The sequence below is a fragment of the Protopterus annectens genome, chromosome 7.part1 (assembly GCF_019279795.1).
Source record: "Protopterus annectens isolate FY-2018-M chromosome 7.part1, PAN1.0, whole genome shotgun sequence".
NCBI lineage: Eukaryota > Metazoa > Chordata > Ceratodontiformes > Protopteridae > Protopterus > Protopterus annectens.
Window position 1 is genome coordinate 202,643,344 of NC_056740.1, and position 22,241 is coordinate 202,665,584.

General features: G+C 39.1%; 1 protein-coding gene across 1 annotated transcript in view; it reads right to left on the reverse strand.

Annotated features, from left to right (window-relative positions):
* The window catches only part of RASSF1 (Ras association domain family member 1), a 1,450,617-nt gene that overhangs the window by 246,443 nt on the left and 1,181,933 nt on the right, over positions 1–22,241 (reverse strand). The window contains exon 4 of the mRNA XM_044078648.1: positions 16,529–16,653. Within this exon, the coding sequence (XP_043934583.1) occupies positions 16,529–16,653 (125 nt within the window). The remainder of the gene's footprint in view (positions 1–16,528; positions 16,654–22,241) is intronic.

The following is a 22,241-nucleotide window of genomic DNA, read 5'->3' on the forward strand; positions in this document are numbered from 1 at the left end:
TTCAAATAATGAAGTTTAATCCTCCTAACAGGAATATTTCTACCAAATAGACAGCTGCTAATGCAGGCCCTAATTAACATTTAATTGAGGTTATCCATGCTATGATGAATGTTTTTGCCTGTGCTTCTACTTTCACAAATTGGTATCTGTTCCTTTTTATTTTTATTCCCCCTCTCCCAGATGTGAAAACTACATGAATACTTTCAGAAATGATTAACTTTTAGCCTTGAAGAAACCAGTGTTCTGTCTTTTATTGCCCTAGTATTAGCTCATCTCCATGGAAAATAGAGTCCTCTGTTGTAGCCTGAAAGACAAGCTGAAGTATTTATTGCTAAAGGAAACTTTTCATTATATCTGATGTTCTCATATTTACTTGTTTCCACTTGAAATTTGTTAATAGGTTAAGCAAATGTCTTACTCCAGATATTCACCTATGCAAAAATAAGAGAAAATATATAAGCTCTACATATGTTATGATCAGTGCACTTTTACACCCCATTTCTCATCTAATTAACCAAAGATTACAGCCTATTAACTTAAACATGCTTGTCTAGCTTTTCTTCATTGTTGCAATATAATGCCTACATTTTTAATACTAAAAAGAAGAAAGAATGAAAGAAAGACGAGGAAGAAGAAAAAAGGCAGCTGTTTAATTTAATAACTTTATCACATGCAAGAGTAACTAAAATACTTTTTATAAAATATACAATTTATTTTGTGAAAAGTTTCATAGAAATATTGTTAAGAAAATAAATTGTTTAACTTACAGTTAACTTTTTCCTTCTTCCTCCCCTCGGAGTCCTTACAAACATTATTGACATGAAGTGCATAAAATGTTTTTTAGTTCCTCACAAGTTTAACCAAGTCAACAAAAGGCCACTCTTTCCACTTATTCTTATACAGCTGTACTTCACAAATGTGACTGATGCTTTGCAGTCTCACATTTATTCACTAATTTCTATGTTGCTGCTTTTCTTCCTGTTCATCTTCACCTTCCAAGACACCAGTACAATTCCGCAGTGCTCCCAATTCTTCTGGTCAGTGAATGTGCTTTTCTCTGTCTCTCAAGTATTTTCTATTGGAACAGTCAAAAAGGTTTCACTGGCAAAGTCTCTCCATGTGCTTTATTATTGGAAGAGTGAGAAGCGGAGTCCCCTTATTCTTGATGTCTCATTCTGTTTGTGGACAAACTTTTGCATTTGCTCCTATTAACCTATTATTTACTCGTATTAACCTATTCTGCATCAAAAAATGACTTTGATCCTCCAGGAAAAAATATTCTTAAGACAGCTGGACACAGTAGCTTGAATCTTACACCTGCCCCTCGACATTCCCTGGAGTAAATATGTTTCTCTTCTGCTTGGTGTACAGGGCATAATCATTTCCCACAAACACTCCACTATCTCCAACTTTTAATACTTTTCCCTTTTTCCACAGTTTTGTCAGGAGAAACTCTTTCTGCTGGTAGGTTTACATCTTTACTAATACAGGTCTTGGCTGCTTTTCCTTGGCCATATTTGGAGCATACACATGGCATGCCCTTTCAGTTAACAGTTCCCACTGTGGAATACCAGTTCAGTTGCTTATTTGTACCTTCAGATTTTCCCCAAGTGCTCAGTCCTCTAATTCTGTAATTATTTTGAAAATCTCCTCTTGAACAATCTCATATTTAGCCAGCCTTTTCTTCATTTTGACCTCTGATTTTTTTTCCAGTTTTATCAGCTCATCTGAATATCTGTTTAAAGCTTCTTTCATTTTTTCCAGCCCTTTGTTATTTGAGTTGATACACTCTTTCACTGTTTCACTTGTTTTAATCAACTCTGAGCACATTTGATTTATGTTTTCCTCTAGATTACTGGAAGCCATGTCTTGTACCAAAGCTGGAGCTTGAACTGCTTTTTGCTAAACAGCTGCAAGATTCTTCCCTGTCATTATTTTCTCAAATCTATCTTCAGTTTGAGCTACATCAATAACAAAACTGCTTTCCCTCAGCAAATATTCATCATTTATAACCTTGATCCCTGCAACAGCATGAGGAACTCAGCACTGTTCCATAGAACTCAGATTAACAGAAATGCACTTAGAATACATACACATGTCCTCAAAGGAATCCATAAAGAGTTTGGCATACATGACTGCAAAAGGTACAAAGACATTTTCTTTTTCATTTTCAGAAAAGGTTTCAATAAATGATGTATACATATGTCCATACTTTTTTGCAAAGAATTATCTCAGATTCTATGGGGAGGTTATGAAGTACAAAACACGTGTACAAGAAACAAGAAATTACTGGATTTGTAGAATACTCTAAGTAGATCAGACATGTTTTGCATAAAAAATGAAGTCACACAACTATAGTATGTAAATGTTTACAGTTCCAGTTACAGAAGTCAGGACTACTGCTACATCAGCAGCATTCCTATTAGCATAGTACCAGATCTGAATATCTCAAATGTAGGGACATACTAGTCAAAACTGATATACATGTTCAAAGAGGGCTACTGAAATAATATATACTTACAAGGTGCTATTTCACACTTATCAACATAAATTATTTAGAAACACATTCAGCTGTGCTGATTACCCCTGACAGGTTATTTCATTAATCAGTTACTCTTCATTCCCTGAAGGTGAACTCCTGCCCAGCAGAATAAATGAAGGGCCCTACATGGCCAACCATTTTTCCTGGTAAAGGTGTAAGTGAAGGTGTAAACTGTGGTGTAGTGCACAAATGCTTAACATGAGAAGTGGAAAATGAACAGTGTCCACAGCTCCCTTCCTGGCTGAGAAATCCATGGGTGGGAGTCCATTATATGAAAAAATGTTTAATTGTTAACCCTAGTAAGTTCCATAGTGTCAGAGAGTCAAATGTAAATTAACGCTTTGAAACATCCATATAAATACAGACAAAATGTCAGATGCTAGTTGTCAACTAGAGTAAAACCAACGCACTGACTTAGAGCTATTTGGAAGGCTAAGATGGCCAAGACAAAGAAAATGGTGGGGGATTTTTTGATGGGTGCATAATGCTGAAACAGAACATAGGGTAAAAGATGAATGCAGAGACTGCAGACAAATAAAAGGATGACCAAAACAGTAATTAATCAGGGAAACAACAATTGTTATGGGCAAGGGTTTCAGAAAAAGAAAAAAGAAAAAAAAGAAAAGGACAACTTGGATTTCTTAAAGATATGAGATAAGTGATTAAGGCAAAGACAGGGCAAACAAAAGGTAGAAGAAGAGCTGGAGAAGGCACAACACCAGGAGGTAAGCAGAAAGCCAACAAAGGAATTGAGGGCAGTTAAGGAGCAAATGAAAATGGAGCTGGCAAAAGGGGTCAATAAGGCTAACAGTGTTTTTTTAGTGAACAGCAAGCAGAACGTAGGAAATGATAGACATAATTGGCCAGAGTGAGTAGGGATAGAAAGGGGATTATGAAATAACAGCTATGAACATAAGCACTAAATGAAAACTCTACCTCAGCCTTCACAAAGGTAAGGGAGGGAGAGAAGGTGCCATAATGAGAATGAGGTAAGACAGAGTGGGGACCGCAGTGAATGGACACCAAGATAGAGCAGGATGAGGAGAAAACAGAACTGTCTAACCTATGGGATGAAATGGCATGGGGATCAGATGTGCTGCCTCTCAGAATTCCAAGGAGTTTTACCTGTATGTTGGCAGATCCTCTGACACAAATCTTCAACACATCATTGGCCATTGCACAAGTGCTCGAAGAGTGGAAGATGGGAACAGCAAAAAATCTATGTATAATAGAAGTTGGCAGAGAAAGTATCTGAGCAAATCCTGAAACTAAAGAATGAATACTTTTCTGCTTAAATTTTCTATGAATACGGGGTTCATTGTCAGAAGGAGTTGTCAGGCCAAACGTCTTTACTTTTTTTATTGTTTTTGTTTCCTCATTTTGAATAGTGTGAGACAGGTCTTGTACTCCCACAAAGCAGTCTCTGGGCACTAAGTCTGTCAATGTTCTGCTGACAAGGAACGTGCTCTATTCAACTATCACCAACCTGGCTAGATTTCCAGATATGAAGATGAAGGCAAATGGGACAAGTAATCATTGCACTTTGTGTTTTGATATAAATATTGCTTCAAAACAAGAGCAAGAAAAGTAAGAATCCTGCAGCTTACCAATTCTCATTATACAAAAAATATCAAGAATATTACAGTAAACAGCTATGCATGATGTGGTATTCCTGCATGGGCTGCGGTAATAATGTGTGGAAAACTGATAAAATGGCAGCTAGCTCAGAGGATGAAGGGTATGAGCTGTTAACAAGCTGATTCCAGTAAACCACAGTTTGATTCTTTCAGTTTTTAGTTGCCTGCTCTGATTCTCAACAAGTCATATAACCAAACACGATCTAGGCGATTAGAAAATTAGGTCAGATTTTTCAATGTTTTTCTACACCATATGCTTAGTAACAATCTATGAAGCAAAAAGGAATTGGTCAAGGCAGCAAACTTATTTGCCATCTCAAATGTAAGATGTCTACATGTGGAACAAGTGTTCCTGGTCATAGAAAAGATCTGGAATATCAGTACCACCAGCCATGGAATATTGGGTTGTCTACATGTTCACTGTCCCAACTTTATTTTAAAAGGTTGTGTACCTGCCACTATATGACTGCTGCCAGGTGAAGACCAGTGCTCTAACTGCAACACTTGCTTTTTTGTATAATTTTTGCTCCTGTGATTGCAGACCCCCAAGCTTCCCTCATCTCCAGATGGGCCATCATCAAGACAGCTACAGGGGGTGTCTATGCCCTTGCCAACATCCAGACAATGACAGCAGACATTTTTCTTTCTTTTTTTTTTAAGTCTCCATCCCTTCCCCTTGAGTTTTGTAGACATGACCTGTGACACCACAGGGGCCATTAGGCCTCCTAATGCTTGTTTATCCTTCCATGCAGCTGTTCATTGGTAGGTGAGTCAAATGCATACCCCAGAATCACCCAGAGTTGTCATTACCTATCCTCTGAAAGAATGAAGCATAGTATAAACCAATTATGCCATCTGCCCCTGAGGACAGACAAGCCCATTATCCCAGTGCAAGTTTCAGCAGGCACCTATACTGCTAACCAAACCCAGGTCACCTGGACTATAGTCAGGTCTGCATCCCTCCATGCTAATGGAGACGACTTTGTGTTCTTTAATGGGACAAATCTCACATCTTGGCTTCATGCATTGGAGTACAAATTTTAGATAAATCATTAAGCCAATTTCCCATGTGCATGACCTGTTGATAGTTTAGGTGGATGTTAAAGACACTATGGTACTTGTTTAATGTCTAAATTTACCCCAATCAGTACAACCACCCTATGGGGATGTAACTGAAATGCATCCATACTGAATCAGCTCACTTAACCAGCTACCAAGTAAATAAATAAATAAATAAATATAAATTATATGTGTTAGTGTGTACTAGATCTTGGGGCTCATGACAGAAGACTTAAAAGCTGGAAGAGTGCCATTGTACTCTTGACTATCTTGTAACCAATTACACCTGAGAATTACCCACAAAACTTTCCCTTCTGTTGGCAGTCATCCAAACGGACAATATGTAATACAAAATCTACTATGCAAACTATGCACCCACCTCACCAAGGCTAAGCCAAGTTTAATCACTGAAGATCTATACAGACGAATGGAATGAGGTGGCATAGGTTCATAGGAGGTTATTAAGCTATTGGGCCCTAGGGCCTTTATAAGCCTAGCCTTGTTATACCCTTGTTCCCTTAGTGATCAAGTTGTATGGTCTACATTTGCAGTGCAAGTCTATGATCAGCACAGACTGCCCTTATCCAAGAACGACATAGTAAATGATCCCCAGGGGTGTCACCTATCTCTTATCCAGTCTTCTAAGCTACACTTAAATAGGGTCATTGAGGATGTCTGTTTTACGGGAAATGGGAGTTTGTTCCAATATGAAAATTTGAAATTGCAGCCAACTGAACCTTGATGGTGTCAAAGCTGGAATCTTTGTCAAAGAGATCAGGTAAAAATTCTAATATAGATGGCACAGATAATGAAAATGGGTCCAGGCCTTTGGAGCAGGCCCAAATCAAAAATCTCTTCCATTTACTCTGATAAATTTTTCTAGTGGACATTTTTCTGCGAAGCAGAAAGAATGTTGACTACTGCAGGAGAAAGCCCAGCGTCTCTGGCTAAGCTCAAAATTTGAAGAACTATGCAGTTAACGTCATGGACTTCTGGTCCGGAGGAGAGAGCCTGGATTGATGAGTAAGTAGGTTCAGATAATGATCCAACATCCATGGAGGATGAACTAGAAGAGGCCACAGGTAAGGGAACCATGTCTGTTGGAGCCAAAAGGGAGCAATGATCATCACTGTGGCCTTGCACCATCTTGTTTTCTGTATGAACTTGTTCATCAACAGCAGAGGGGGGAAAGCATACAGAAGTTCCATGGGCCAACTGTGTACCACAGCATCCCTCAGTGACTGTTCCTGCAGGGGGATCAGGGCAAAGTAACTTGCTGCATTTCTTGTTCAGATAGGACGCAAAAAGGTCACAACAAAGTTGACCCTAGTGACTGCAAAATTACATGTGTCACTGCAAGATTGAGGAACCACTCATGAAGAACCAGAATTGTTCTACTCAACTTGTCCGCAGTTGTACTGGATAAGCCCAAGATATGCACTGCTATCAGAAATCGCTATGAAGGCATCGCCCATTGCTCACATGGCCTCTTAACAGAGGGCAAGAATAGTCTCCTCCTTCCTTGTTGATGTGCTATACCACTAACATGTCCATTTGTATGGAAATCGCACCCTTGGGGAGGAGGTCTTGAAATGCCTGAAATGCTAGAAGGACCACTCTCAACCCCAAGGCATTGATGAGAAGATTGGCCTCTTGTGATGACCATGTACCCTGAAATGCATCCCCTCCCTAGAAGAGAGGAGTCTGTGGTCATTACTGCAACTGTCGATTCCACCTGGAAAGGGCAACCCTGGGTTAGCTTCATTGATGTTATCCATTAAGCCATAATCTGGATTTTTGAATGTAAAGGGTGAATAGATAGAGACCACTGTCTTGAAGTCCACTGCAGTACTCATGTAGTATATGGCTAAAGGGACTATTGGGATTGTGGACTCCAAGAGACCTAAAAGACACAAAACTAACTTCACTGGTGATGATAGGTGATGCAGGACATGAAAAGCTGTTAGACAAAGTGACAGAACCCTAGACATGGGAAAGCTGGTTATTTGTAATTTGGTGTCTAGGTGGCATCCTATGAACTCTATACTCTGTGTTGGAATTAGCTGACATTTTGGTAGATCTACAGATATTCTTAAGTCACGAAGCAACTGGAATACTTGGTCCAGGTGACGTAGCAAATGCTTGGTGGATGCAGTGAGGAGTCAAACTTTGAAGCACAGGAAGATATGGATCCCCAAACGGCACAGGTGCACTGTTAGCACTGCCATGATCATGGTGAACACCCTGAAGGCTAGGGTAAGAACAAATGGCAATGCCTGGAACTGGTAGTAATTGGCTCCTGGTTAGAAGTGGAGAAACCTCCTGGATTAAGTGTATGCAATAGTAGGCATCCTGGAGATATATGGAGCACATCAAGTCCTTCCTCAGAACAGGTAAAATGGACTGTACTGTGACCATCCAAAAACTTTTTCCGATTCACGAACTGGTTTAGGTGACACAGCCAAAATGGGTCAGAGGTCCCTGGTTTTCTTTGGTACTAAATAGACCCTGGAATAGACTCCATATTCTAAGTGATCTTGGGGGACTAGCTGGATGATTCTTTTTTCGAGTAGCTTTGAAATTTCTATGCCTGACGAGTCCCACTGACTGGTACATCTGGGACTTTTTTGAGGTGGTAGGGAAAAGGGAACCGAACAGCTTCTGGACATTATTTAGCATCCATGAATATGAAATTAGTATGTGCCAGGCTTGAGGGTGCAGAGATAAATGACCCCCCCAACTGCCTCCAAAGTGCAAGAGTCTGGCAACTGTTCAGGATTGCTGAAAAAATCTCAGAAAATGGACTGCAAAAGCCTTGTTTATGCAGTCCCCCACTGCCTCTCGGGTGTCATCCATTAAAATTGCCTTCCCCTCTGCCACAGGGAGGTCTGTCACCCTAGGAGTCACGCTATGCACTCTGATTTACTGAACCACATCATCTTCCCCAATTTTTGCTTCCTATAGAAAGTTCTTTGCAAGGTGGAGAAGCACACTCCCACTGCAGAGAGACAAGTCTTAACCATCTTGTTGGCTCCTGATGACTGTGTCTAACTTACAGTCCTAACAAAGTGGAAACATCATAGAGGGCATTTACAAAGGAAGACAAAGACTTCTGTAAAGTCACAAAGATGCAGCCAGGCATGGCAGCTCATGGTGATGCTGGTGCGTACTGCTCTGGCTGTACCATCAGCTGCATTAGAGTGTAAATACACAGCCACATTTCAGGAGGATTGCAGGGTAGAAAGACTGGAGTTTACTGTTTTCTAAACATCCACAGGCATAATCCCTAAGAGTGACTTGATGTCTTTCATTAAGTTTCTCTGGAAGCTTGTTAAATGAGCAAAATAGTTTAGCAATCTAAGGGTGAAATTTGCTGACGCACATGTCCGCTTCCTGAATTTGTCCATCACCCTACACTCTCTATAAGATATGAATGGAGGAACTTTCTTTTGATAGTTCCTTCTTGGTGGCTGCCACCACCACAGCATCTACTGGTGGACTTTTACTCCTGTGCTCTACACATCAGTGCCCTTCCATGCCCATTGAACCATAAAGTTAAGTGGATCGACGGGAGGTACCAACCAGTATGATGTTGGCCCAGAACTAAAAGCTTCCAAGTATTATGACTCATTCCATGATGAGTCTTTTATGACCAAGCCCCCTTTCTGCATCATTAATTTGAGAACATCACCAAATGTGACATCTTCAGAGAGGGAGGGAGGGCAACCCCCCCCTTCCTATAAAAGTCAGTATATTCTGTAAATGACTCTTGTAAGAAGTCCAAGTGCTTTTGTTTGCAAGTCCATTTTTGGGTGGCACCTTCTGGGTGTTCAGAATCTGTCAGGGAACAGACAAAGCAGATGTCCTTGGTACTGGCTGTCCCTGTCTGACAGGTTGAAGAGAAGACAGCAACTTTGTTAATGCTTACCTCTATTTACAGGGGTGACCTCGGAGGACTGCCTGAAAATTTGAGTTACTCAGCTAGATAGAAAGCAAACTGAAAGTGGAAATCAAATGCAGGACTGCAGGATAAATAATGAGCCAAAATAGCTCAGTTAGGAGAGCATCAGACTGAAGATCTAAAGGTTGAGTGATGTGCCACTGCTTCTCAGTTCACTCCTTTAGCTGAAAGTTTAGAAGAAACATATGAGCCTATAAAAACTTGAGCAGATCACCGCCTTAACCATCTATGCTAGTCTGTTAGACTGTGTTACAGAAAATGTGGGTGGTGATGAAGTGGAAGGACAGGACAGAGGACCTAACTAGTATTTTGTTTCATATCCTTTATTGGAGTTGTCAGCATATACTGTCTCCCATTCTGAGGAAGGGAAGGCAGCTCAAACTACTGCACTGTTGACACGAACGAGAGTGATCCCATGTCATCAAGTGAAGCCGGAGGGATAGATTCCTGTCCCAGGGACTTTCCATACTCTGGAATAAACTACCTATCTATGTCAAACAAAGCTCTTCATTAGCACTCATCAAGAAAAATCTTGATGATTGGATGTGAAATAGGAAATTCACCCCGAGATCACTTCTGTGGCTCTGCTCGACAGTAGCACAGGAAAATAATTTTCTTGGGTGGCAAAAGCCAGGGTACCTTTTTGGCTGGGCTTGTATAGGCCTTAGGGCTGATAGCCTAGTACCTACCTACGAACCTTGCAGATCTGCCATTACACATGCTCCCTCTATAATAGTATTTATAGTAGGAACAAGATCACAGGAAGCTTAGATGTAAGAAATGGATCTGAAGAAATCTACAAGTCTACAAGTCACAATAAAACCTATAAAAGGAGTGATCTGCCATCAGTCTTTCTTTTGAAGGAGGAGGATTTGGAACTGGATTTAATTTTGCTTTTAGAAATAAAATAATTTGTTTGAATGGTCTACCTGAAATACTTGGACTCTCAAAAGTCCTATGTTGAAATTTCAATTTGCCCTAATGCATACTACCTGTATACAGCCAGGTTGGATTGAAAGTACTGGAGTCTCCCACCATGGGTGATCTTTGATTGTCTGTTATACATGCTTTAGGATACTATGCTGACCTCGAGTCTTTTTCTTTGCACAGCTTGCAATACTTAGTAGTAAGACTTTTTCATCAGTCAAAACAGCCTGCACAAGCTGAATGTATTGACGTAATCAACTGTAGCTGTTTCTATCCACGATTCTTTCCCAGTAGGGATGGTCCATATCACATAAAGGTATATTCCAAGAAATATACTGTATAACACCTGCAAAATATTTGTCAAAAGTAATCAAAGACCAAAAATCTATATCTAATGATAAAATGGGCAGAGTGCAGATGATTAGCATAACATCATAAAAGATGTTAGCTGAAAAAGCTATTTTTTATGAGGTCTTATGTAATGTTATTGTTTGGATGTCTCTTTCATCAGAGGATACCTGTGAAATGGTTCCCATGGAATGCCAGTAAGCAAAGTTCTGAAATGTGGAGGGAAAAGATAATTAAGAACCTAGCAATACAGCAGTGCCAAACATTGCTCATCTTTGACAGGAAGTGCCCTAACTTAAACATCATCAGAGTACTGATGGAACTCCAAGAAACACAAACACAGATATCCGCAGTTGGCACATTCTTAAAGCAAAGCTGCTGAAGGAGCATTGCCCCTATTACACCAGCTGTTAACATCTTCAGGATGTCACTTACTGTAATTCCCATAACACAAATTAAAGCAGTTGGCCAGCCACTTGGAAAACAACTTTCTCTGCCAGCAGCAAAGAAAACATTTGGACTTTGTGATTGTTAACTAAAGTCAAATCTTGTGTGCATCTACAGTAAGGAATAATGACATTTCCTCCAGCTAACACGAGCCAGACAAGCAGAATGTGTGTGAATAGCTTGCACACTGCTTTGCCAAAAAAAAACAAAAAAAACAAAAAACAAAACAAAAAGCAGTCTGCCTTGACCAGGCACTGTTTTTAGAAGGGTGTTTAGAACAGACTATGACTCTGAAGCTGTTTAGCCGAAATTGACAAAATATGAAAAATTATTTTCATGGCAGGAACTATAGCCTATATGTTGTGCTTATTTCAGTGGTAGGAGGGCTAGTTTCTCCAAAGTGATTTTTAAGTTACTTGACAGAATTGGATTACAAAGAGGGTTCAGGCAGTAACTTTTTTCCTTCGTTTTCCTCCAAGTAGAGGGCACTTACTAATGACACAGGGAAAGATTATCAGTTCCATCAAGGCCCCAAGCCCTTGTTGTTAGACTGAGCCTTGTATTTTTACTCTTTGAACTCTCAGGGATGTGTCACTACACAATAGGACAATATTCCATCAGTCTGTTATGGACAAGATGAGGTTCTTTCTTGTCCTCAGTCCTTTATGTTTTTCTAATTCAGTTTTAAGTCTGTGATTCATTTCTCACCACTATGCTAGCATCTGTTACCACATTTTTATCTATATGCTGTGGCCCTAAAACAACACCTCTTAACTGTGGACTGTGGCACCCATGAAGATCCTTGTCTAGAAACATTCTTTTAGTAAACATTACTATAGCAAGGGATTTCACTAAGTTCACAAAGTATAATTATTTCTCCTTTTGCAGAGAAATCAGACTGTGTTTTACACGAACTTCAGAACGAACCTGCTCCCCACTTTTAAGCACCATGTTCAATAATAGCCTCGCATCAGGCTTTGTGCCCACTGAATGGTGCACAGCAACAGTTATCCCACTCCATAAAGGGGGAGCCACCACTGATCCTGGGAACTATCGACCTATTAGCCTGACGAACCTGGCCTGCAAGGCCATGGAACGTATCATCATGGAACTCATAAACAAAGATATTGGTAAGAAAACCACAAACAGGGGTGAAACAAAACTGTAAATCCAAAATGAAGGAAAGGAAATGCCACGGAAGCTCCAAGTTCAAATTATATAGTTTTTAATCCACGACAGCCAAAAACAGTAAATCCACAACACAGCAACACAGCAACGGAAAGGCACCAACATTAACGCTATTCAGTCCAAATGCGTTTGGACTGAATAGCGTTAATGTTGCGTGCTGTGTTGTGGAATTACTGTTTTGGCTGTCGTGATTAAAACTATATAATTGAACTGAGCTTCTTTCCTTCATTTTGGATTTAAAGATATTGGTAACCTCCAAGCTCTAGATCCCACCCAGTTCGGGTTTGTGAAAGGCAGATCATGCCTCCTGAACCTGATCGACTTCTTTGAGGCAGTCACCAAAGCCATAGATGAGGGTAAGGTGGTTCACACAGCCTATCTTGACCTCGCCAAGGCTTTCAACACCATCCCCCATTCTAGAATTATAGCTAAACTCACTAAACTAGGTATAAATCCCTACGTCAGAAGATGGGTTCCCAACTGGCTCACTGACAGAACCCACACTGTAAAAGTTGCAGACTCCAAATCTGACTTCAAAGCAGTGACAAGTGGAGTACCACAGGGTTCCATCCTGGGACCTCTCCTGTTTGGTATCTACTTCTCTGAAGTACAGGCTAACACAGAAAATGAAGTTCGCAGATGACTTCAAACTAGGAGCCATAGTCAAGTCCCCAAATGATGTGGACATCCTACAGAAGGGCCTCGCTGAGACAGATGCCTGGTGTCAGAGCCATGGCCTCAAGCTCAATGCCAAAAAGTGCAGTGTCATCCCCTTTGGTAAAAACTCTGTACCCATGAACTACCACATAGTCAGCAATCTACTTAACACCTAATGTGTGATAAGAGACCTTGGGACCCAGGTGGACAGTAGTCTCTCCTTTGATAGTCACATCACCACAGTAGTCAGGAAGTCCTTCTATGTGGCACACCTCATCATAAAAAGGTTCTCAGGTTCTCATCCAGGAAAAAAGAGGTCATTGTTCCCCTCTACTCGAAACTCATTAGACCCATTATAGACTACAACGCCCCTTTTGGAATGTACCTCACAAGACATCTGCAGCAGCTGGAAAGGCAACAGAAGTACCTCACTAAGAGGATTACTGGCCTCAAACAGATGCCCTACACTGACTGTCTCAAAAAACTCCAGCTTTACTCCGTAGCATATCGCCTACTCCAAGGTGATCTCTGCCTAACATATAAAGCTATGTCAAACCCAGAGCTGTTGGACATGCTACACCTAAAGAAATCCCAATCCCTCCGAGCTACACGCTCTAGGGACCTAAACCTTGTCACCACAATAAACAGGACATGCTGGAGGGATAGATTCCTGTCCCAGAGACTTCCCATACTCTGGAACAGGCTACTCATCTATGTCAAGCAAAGTTCTTCATTAGCACTCTTCAAGAAAAATCTTGATGAATGGATGGGAAATAGGAAATACACCCTGAGGATCACTTCTGTGTCTCTGCTCGACAGTGGCACAGGAAAATAACTTTCTTGGGTGGCGTAAGCCAGGGAACCTTGTTGGCTAGGCTTACGTAGGCCTTTCGGCCAATAGCCTAGTACCTACCTATGAATCTATGAACCTATGAACCTATGAAAAGAGATAATGCTTGCCAAATGTGGTATCAGATGTCCATATACAGTACTCCATTAGGTTAACACTTTCCTTGAAAACTATTCGTCCAGTGGGAAATGCACCCTACTCAGTCTAGCTATAAGAAAGTCAGTCTTCTACACAGCCAGGACTGAAAAGCTAACATCAAGGTTATTTAACTCCTTCTCATATTTTTTTTTCAAACACCTTTATCGAATTATCACTTGTGCCATAGTCAAACTTACATTTATAGAAAAGTAATGAAATCATATCAACAAGTTCACATTTACAAACATTATACTTCACATCTATTGTTATATATCATATAAGCCCAGCAACATTACATTAATTATTCAATTCCTGCCTTCTCCTAAACTCATTCCTCCTCCACAACATGTTTCTGGATGCACTATTCCCACAATTTCCATTTTTTTCTATGTAATTTACTCCTACCCTTTTATAAAGATCCCACTTCACTTTCTTTTATCTCTGTTACAACAATCAGTACATCAATTACATTTGGTTTAGATTTTCATTTCCATTTTCTACTAATTGCTTTTTTTGGCAGCCATCAGAATTACACTTAACAAGGCCTTACTATGTCTAGGCAATTAAGATCCTGTATCCCAGGTAAAAAAAAAATAATTTCCTTAGTTACACTCATTTGCTCGCCCAGTATTCCTGTCACAGCACTCTGTAGTGAATTTTTAGTCTGCCAACTCATTACATTCCCAGAGCATATGTTTCCCTTTAACTCTTTCTTCCTTATCAAATTCCAGCATTTGCCATCTACCTGAAGAATTTTTTTTTTTTTTTGGGGGGGGGGGGTCTGTTTGGGGTATAAAAGTATCTATACAAGCACTTCCAGGCTGATCTTTCTCATCCTTATCCTTGACAGTGATGTCAAACCAAATGAGGAAGGTCTATAGCATGCTGGCTGATATCTCAAATCTCCCGATATTAGTAAGTTTATTACCATACTGTAGATATCAGAGCCAATGGATTAACCAAATTGCTGCTCCAATAGCTGAGGCAAGGGCAGTGCACATGTACACTTGTTAGGCAGCCACTTGGAGAATCGCTCAATCCTTTACTAGGTATTAAACAATCAACAGGTAAGATCTGATCCAAAGCATTTCACAGTCAGCTATCATATAGGGTTTTTCTCTAATTAGCTTCAACTTTCCCTGCATCTAAGACCTGCACTGTTTGGTACTTTGCAGCACTTAACCATACAACATTACCCTGTTATTAAACAATGAATTAACTGTGATCTAGGGTTTAATACCTTCAGCCTCCATGTGCCTACTGTGTAAAAGTCACTAAACAAGACAATGTCTGAAAAAGGTCCGTAGAGATCAGTGACTTACCTTGGCTAACGAAGAAAAATAAGTAAGTAAATAAATAGACAACAAATACATAAATGGCTTTAGCAATATCATGAGAAGCACAGCAATTATTTAAACTGAAAATGGTTGGGCTGAGACCCGTCAGCGCCTTCTTGCTGAATCTTTTCTATCTTCAAATTAATCCCGTAAGGAAATACATCCTACTCAAGGCGCTATGACCTCAAAGTTGATTAGGTGAAATGGGGTAGATGGCAGGGGTCTCCCCTTGATGAAGAAGGGGTCAATATGCCCCTATCCCCATCCTACACCTCTGCTCAGGGTTTGGTAAATCTAAAGTCAGACAGTTTCACTTCTGTGCATTGTGGAGCCAACCTCCTTTCTTTGAAGTGGATGCAAATATTGTTCTCTTTTCCCCTGTTGCCTTCCCTCTTCAGTCAGAATCTCTGCTTTGATGTTGGCTTATACTTGGTACTCTTAAAGCCGCAAGCAATACCCTACTCTGTCACCACAAACTGCAGATGTCTTGATTTTCAATATAATAACCAGATGGATATGCAATGGCAGTTACATTCTCTTTCCATATGAATTCTGACATGGGACAATTATCTTTTAGAAATCTGTTAAAAAAAAAAAAAACTCCACAAGAAGTAATTCGAGCCAGGTTAAAACATCAGAGTTTAAAATGATTTGTCATGACAATTCCCTACAGAGTAAGGTAGATTGCTGGTCACCCCCTACACTGTCCTGGAAGATCTTTTTCAAAACAAAAAAATTAACTTTTTTAAAAATCCTTACAAGAACTAGAATGTTTAAATAAAGCATTATTTTCACCACCATTTTGATGGAATTTAAATGTTCATAGATTCTTATATTTAATCTTCTCTCAGTTTATCCAGTATTAAAATGAGGATATGCAGAACAAAGAGCCATGTAGACCACCCTGGTGGTGTTACAGGTATATCTGCCATAGCAAGGAATAACAACCACATGTGGTCCCTCAAAGATGTATCGACACTGGCTACATGCACCACACTTGCTCATATGGCCAAAGGTAGGCAGAATGGCCATTCTGTACTCAAAAGGATGTACCAATATTGTTCAAGTACTTGTACACAAAAGATTGTGGGGTGCCAAATTTATTGAAACCAGGAAAAATACCAGAAACCCTGGACCAATTGTTCTTAAACAAAACAGCATATGCCACCAGCATCCAAGGAATGATATAAGACCTTAAATAATGAGTGGTCAAATAGAAATCTATGACATTCTTCTGTCTTCTGTGGTTGTTTTTCCTCTTCTCTCACTATTAGAATGATGTATGTTCTGCTATAATTTGCCACAAATAAGAGCTGTTCCAGAGAAAAGGCATTGCTCCACAACATTATTTTTTCTGTTCTGCAGTATGTTTGGATAACATAATACAACCTATCATATATTTCTTCAAGTGATTAACGGTCAACCAGATCATCTTACCACATTTGTGTCTTTTTCAACACTGAGTTCATTCAGATCTCCTGGTTCAATGGTCTGATTCTTCAGTCCTGTGCAGTCTAGTTTTATATATCTGCGACATCGATAATGACTAGTGAACTTGCAATCTAAAGAACAAAATATGATATTTTTTCAGTGACCAAATCAACAGAAGTGAAATCTACTGAAAATATGCACTTTCAGTCATACTTAGTTATCATTTCTTTAACATCACTTATCGTCTTTCATTTGTCTTTTGTGATCCCAGTCATCCTTCTTTTCTTTTTACTATCAATACTTCCACAGCTTTTCAGCATCTGTTGTCTAATTTCATTATTTGTGAAAGTCTCCCCCTCACTGTCCTACTTTAACCTTTTTGATACAGACAGTTGTGTTGACACAGGCTTGACTAAAATACTGTTCTATGCTTATATGGTATTTTCCAAATGTTAATCTGGCTTTTATGCTTTTTGTTTTTATGTATTTGAATGACAGGTTAATGAGCTGCTACAGTTCTGAGTTAAATGCTGATCCATGCTTATATTTTAAATGCATATTACAGGTCTTCTTTTCCTGGTGTTAATGTTTGCTGATGATCTGCATGTATATGAATGCTAATGTGATGTATTCTTGTGCATGAGTAATATTTTAATGTAGAACTTAATTCCAGAGCCTCAACAGTAAATTGGCCTGGGATAGGCAGGCAACCCAGTTATCAAAAGGAAGACAGAAAAAAAAAAAACATATACATATATTAGTATATAACACACACACACACACACACACACACACACACACACACACACACACACACACACACACACTATTTAGTAATACGTAGCACATGCTGAACGTAGCATATATGGTTTGATTGCAGTTTATTTACGGTGAAGAAATAACATTTGAAGTTCAATTTTAACTGAATTAAAATCACTGTTTTTTACTCACTATAGTTGCTGCTTGCTTACAGTTCAGCTTAGTCTCTCAATAACTACATCATTTTCTGGCAGTTCTGATACACCTCACATCAAGCTGCCCTAAATGTCTCAGTACATCCACACACAGGTCCCTGGTACTCCATGAGTGTTCAGAGTTAGGGTCCTGGCATTCCTGGAACTCCACACATCCTGTTGGTCAGGATTTTTCAAGAGTCTTACTCTTGTAATAAAAATCCTTCTGAGTCTGTTGTTTTCCTTGCTAATGGCTTTAAATATATAACAAATAACAAAGGGGAAGGTGGACACCTCTACTTGGTTCCTCTATTCAAACATAACTTATCGGAGAGGAAGCCTGCCACTTTAAATGATGAAGATAGTAATAAAAACTTTATTTCTATGTGTCTTTAATAACAAAGTACACAAAACGCATAGAGTAAAATCCACCCATCTATCCATCTTCTAAACAAATTCTCATGGCAGTGGTTGCAGCGATAGCAAGCTGAATAGGCCAGTACAGACTTCCCTGCTAGTCAGTCTCCATCTCCATCTCATGTGGGATCAAGTTGAGTGATATAATCACTCCAACATGTCCTGTGTCTGCTGCAGGGCCCCCTCCCAGTGGGGCATGCCTGGTATACCTCCTGCAAGAAGATCCCAAAACGTATTCTCAGAAGTTGCCCAAGCCACTTCAACGGTTCCTCTCAACCCAGACGAGCAGTGGCTGTACTTAGAGAGCATCCCAGATTGTTGAGCTCCTTAGTTCTGAGAAATAACCTAATTTTGGCCTTTTCTATTATTCCTTCATTTTCTGTTACTTTCCAAAGCATAAGTTCAGCAAACTGAGAGCTTCATGTGACTCAGTTCTTGCTTTACCACCACAGTCTAGTATAACACTTACAGTATTATGGCCTCCACACCCTTTCACTGGTTGATCTCAAAATAAAGACATGAATGTAGTGGAATGATAAATTTCAATACAGTATATAAGTGCACCTCTGGATCCAAGGTAAAAGATGTTAAAAATGTTCATCCAAAAATCTCTTCAAACATAGAGTCCCTCAAAACGGTCCTGAAACAATGTTGGGCTTTTAGTGCAGTGGTAAGGCATCTGTCTCCATCACTTATGATCCAGGGTGACTTTGTGGACCTGGTACAAAATCAGCAAACAAAGGAGAGTAGTACTGTTGGGACTGAATTCATCCTCAAGTCTTGTTGAGTACATTCACAAGGTGGACTCTGTTATTACAAAATCTCATCAAGACAACACTGACATATAGACTGTATTTTATACAGCATATATCACGGACAGAAGTAGGTTAAAAAACAAAAAAACAGCTGGGTGTACAAGTGCCAGGATAAAAATTTCCCAATCCTGGTAAGTGCACTGGTGCTAGGAATGGAAAAAAATGACAGTGTAGAATCGTCAAGATACGGAAACATTCCTACAATGGGGTCAGGCCAGCCCCAGGAGGAGGATGACCCCCCCCCCCCATTGTAGAAGGAAGTAGTAGTCCAAAAAACACAAAAACTGACAGGCCAAAAAAGAGCAATAAAGATGACAGAATGGAATACTGAGGATAAAAAAGAAATTATGTATTGTTACTATTATGCAAGAAACCCAGAATTTGTGGATAACAGATATACAAAAAGATTAAGAGAGAAATTAGAGGAAAGAAAAATACTTGCAGAAGAAAAATTGTCAAAAGCTTCAAATGCAAATTTGTGTTCATCAATACAAGAGATTCATGAAAAAACATTATATAGACTAAGAAACTTGGGCCATTTGGAAAAAGAAGTGACTGATGAAGTGTGAAAATATGAAGAATAAAATCTAGAGATTTTTGAAAGGTATAAAAATATGGACATTGAAAGAATGAGAAATCTGATATTGTGCAATATTTATGCAAAGGAGAAAGCCAAATTAAGCAATACAACTAAAGATTAGTAAAGTAGAAGTTAAAACAAATAGAAGCTGAAGTTATGGAATCCCTGCGAAGTGAAGGATTTAGTGTAGAAAGTCTAACACTGGTTATGTCACACCATGATGGAACAATGAGCCCCCCCAAGTAAGGAGAAACAGGAGAAGAGGCAGACATCTGAAGAAGAAATATGGACATGGGAAAGAAAAAAGAGATTTAATAAGGTGCAATGCTCATACAAGGGAGAAATCAAAACTAATCAATATAAAAATCAGCACCAAAGATATTTGAGGAGAAATACAGGCAAAGCCATCCAGATACGGAAGATTTTACAATACAAAAAAATAAGAAAACAAAGGGAGAAGTAGAAAAGAAGATTAGTAATGGAGAAGTTAAAGAAATAATAAATGAAGTTATGGATTACCTGTGAAGTGAAGGATTTAGTGTAGAAAATCCAAATCTGATAACATGATAGAATAATGAATCCCCAAATGAAGAAGAAACCATTGGAGCAGGAGGCATCTGATCAGTTCCTATATGAAGATACTCTGGAGGCTTCAGTAGGAAACTAGTACAAAAGTTCATTTGGAGTTGCACAACAAGTGATGGAACAAGAAACTGCGGCAACTCTGATGCAGTCAGTGTTGTGGAATGATAGGCCAGTGACTTCCCATATGAAAGAGCAAAGGATGACACGGGATGAAGCTAAAGAGAATATGGTACAAGAAGTTGTTCTGGAACTTTCTGTAGAATACCCGCAGGAAACAGAGAACAAAGAATGTGCCCTAAGTTTAGAAGAAAATTATCTAAGGGACGAGTTGCTTGATTTAATAGAGATTGCTAGACATATTAAGATCAGTGAAAGAAATTGACTACAGAAGTTGGATAAAACAAATGAACGCAGTAATTAAGACTGTTCATAGAAATTCATGCAATATAACAGAAGTAAATAAAATATATTACTGTGCAGCTAAATTGATAATAGATAAAGTCTTACCACAAAACACAGGGCAGTAAGGGACAGGAAGGGGAGAAATCAAATGCCATTATGCAAGTATTGAATAGAGGAAAACTATGAATCAATTAAGATCAGAAATGTTGCTGTTAGAAAAATACAAAAGAGGGAACATATCAGCAAAAATACTCAGAAAGATGTTGTTGTTGTCTTTCGGTAAAGGGTCACCACAGCGGAACTCTGGTCCGCTAATGAATGGCAGTAGATTTTCATGAACGCCGAGACGTGATAAATGCAATGTGCAGAATAAGAACAGATCAGGATCTAATGTACATTATTGCAAATAATAAACTAAAGATATCAGCAGAGGCAGAACATTTTAAAATATATGCAGATAAATATAAAGGAAAAGTAAAAACAATGTATTGATGACCCAAAAAAGTTTTACAGATAATTAGGAAACACGGCAAAAGGAATAGAAACACCACCAAAACAAAGAAGAAATAGACACATTTTGTAGAAATATCTATGAAGATCCTGTGGTATGTAACAAAGTTGCTGAATGGATAGAAAAGGTAAAATAAAGAATAAGAAGTTCAAATGTACATGATATGAAATGGGATAAAGCAATGACCATAGAAACTGAAACAAAATTACCACAAACTCCTAACTGGAAAACTCCAGGCTCAAATGCGGTACCTACATTTTGGCTAAAAGTATTAACCTATTTACATGAAGATTTAGCCATGAGTAAGAACTATTTATATGTGCATGCTAAACAGACACCAATCTGGTTAACAACAGGAAAAATGATACTCCTCCTTAAGAGTAAACCTGCAAGAGATCCTAAAAACTAAGACCAGCAACTTGCATTCCGATGATGTATAAACTATATACTAGAATTGATGCCAATAGAGTTTATTGTCATTTAGAAGAAAACTCAGTCATGGCAATAGAACAAAAGGGTAACAAAAGAATGTCATATGGAACAAAGGATCATTTGTTGTTAAATAAAGCCATAATGGAGAATTATAAACAGCGAAAGACTCTAAGTAAGGCATGGATAGACTACAAAAAAGCATTTGACAGCATTCCACATTCATGGATACAAGAGTGCTTACAAAAGTATACAATACACCCTACATTGATCAATTACATCACAGTGACCATAAAACAGTGGCAAACAATTCTGCAGCTAAGCCATGATAAAGGACAAATTATTATCCCAGGGATAAAAATTCAAAGGGGGATATTCCAGGGTGACATTTTTTGTCACCGTTGCTCTTTAGTCTTGTCCTTAATCCATTATGCTGTCTACTTAACAAATTAGATCATGATTACAATCTGACTACCAGAAAACAACAAAGTGTAAAGACTTCTCATCTCCTTTTGTGGATGATTTAAAACTGTATAGTTCATCGGATGAGGAACGGAAAGCACAACTGCAATTGGTCAAAACTTTCTTAGATGATATAAGAATGTCATTTGGTCTTGATAAATGTGCAAAGGTAACCTTTAAATCAGGATAGCTGCAAAACCAAGAAAATATCAGTCTGGGACAGGAATGTGATATAAAAGAACGGCAGCAAGAGGGAGTATACAAATATATGGGAATTGATTAAGGATCAACAATAAAACATAAACAAATGTGAATCAAACTTAGTAAGGAATATTTCAGAAGACTGTAATTAATACTGAAAACAGCCCTAACATCTAGGAACATGGGTAACTGTTTCTCTCCACCAATAGTCAATTCCTCCCTGGTCAGATCCGATCACAAGGTAATCACCATGGAAATCCACATCTCAAAGCTCCCCCCGTAAAGGTATCCACTATGAAAAACTTCTCCAAAGGTGACTTTGACAGAGGTGGCTAACTTCACCGCACCCATGCCAATGGAAAAT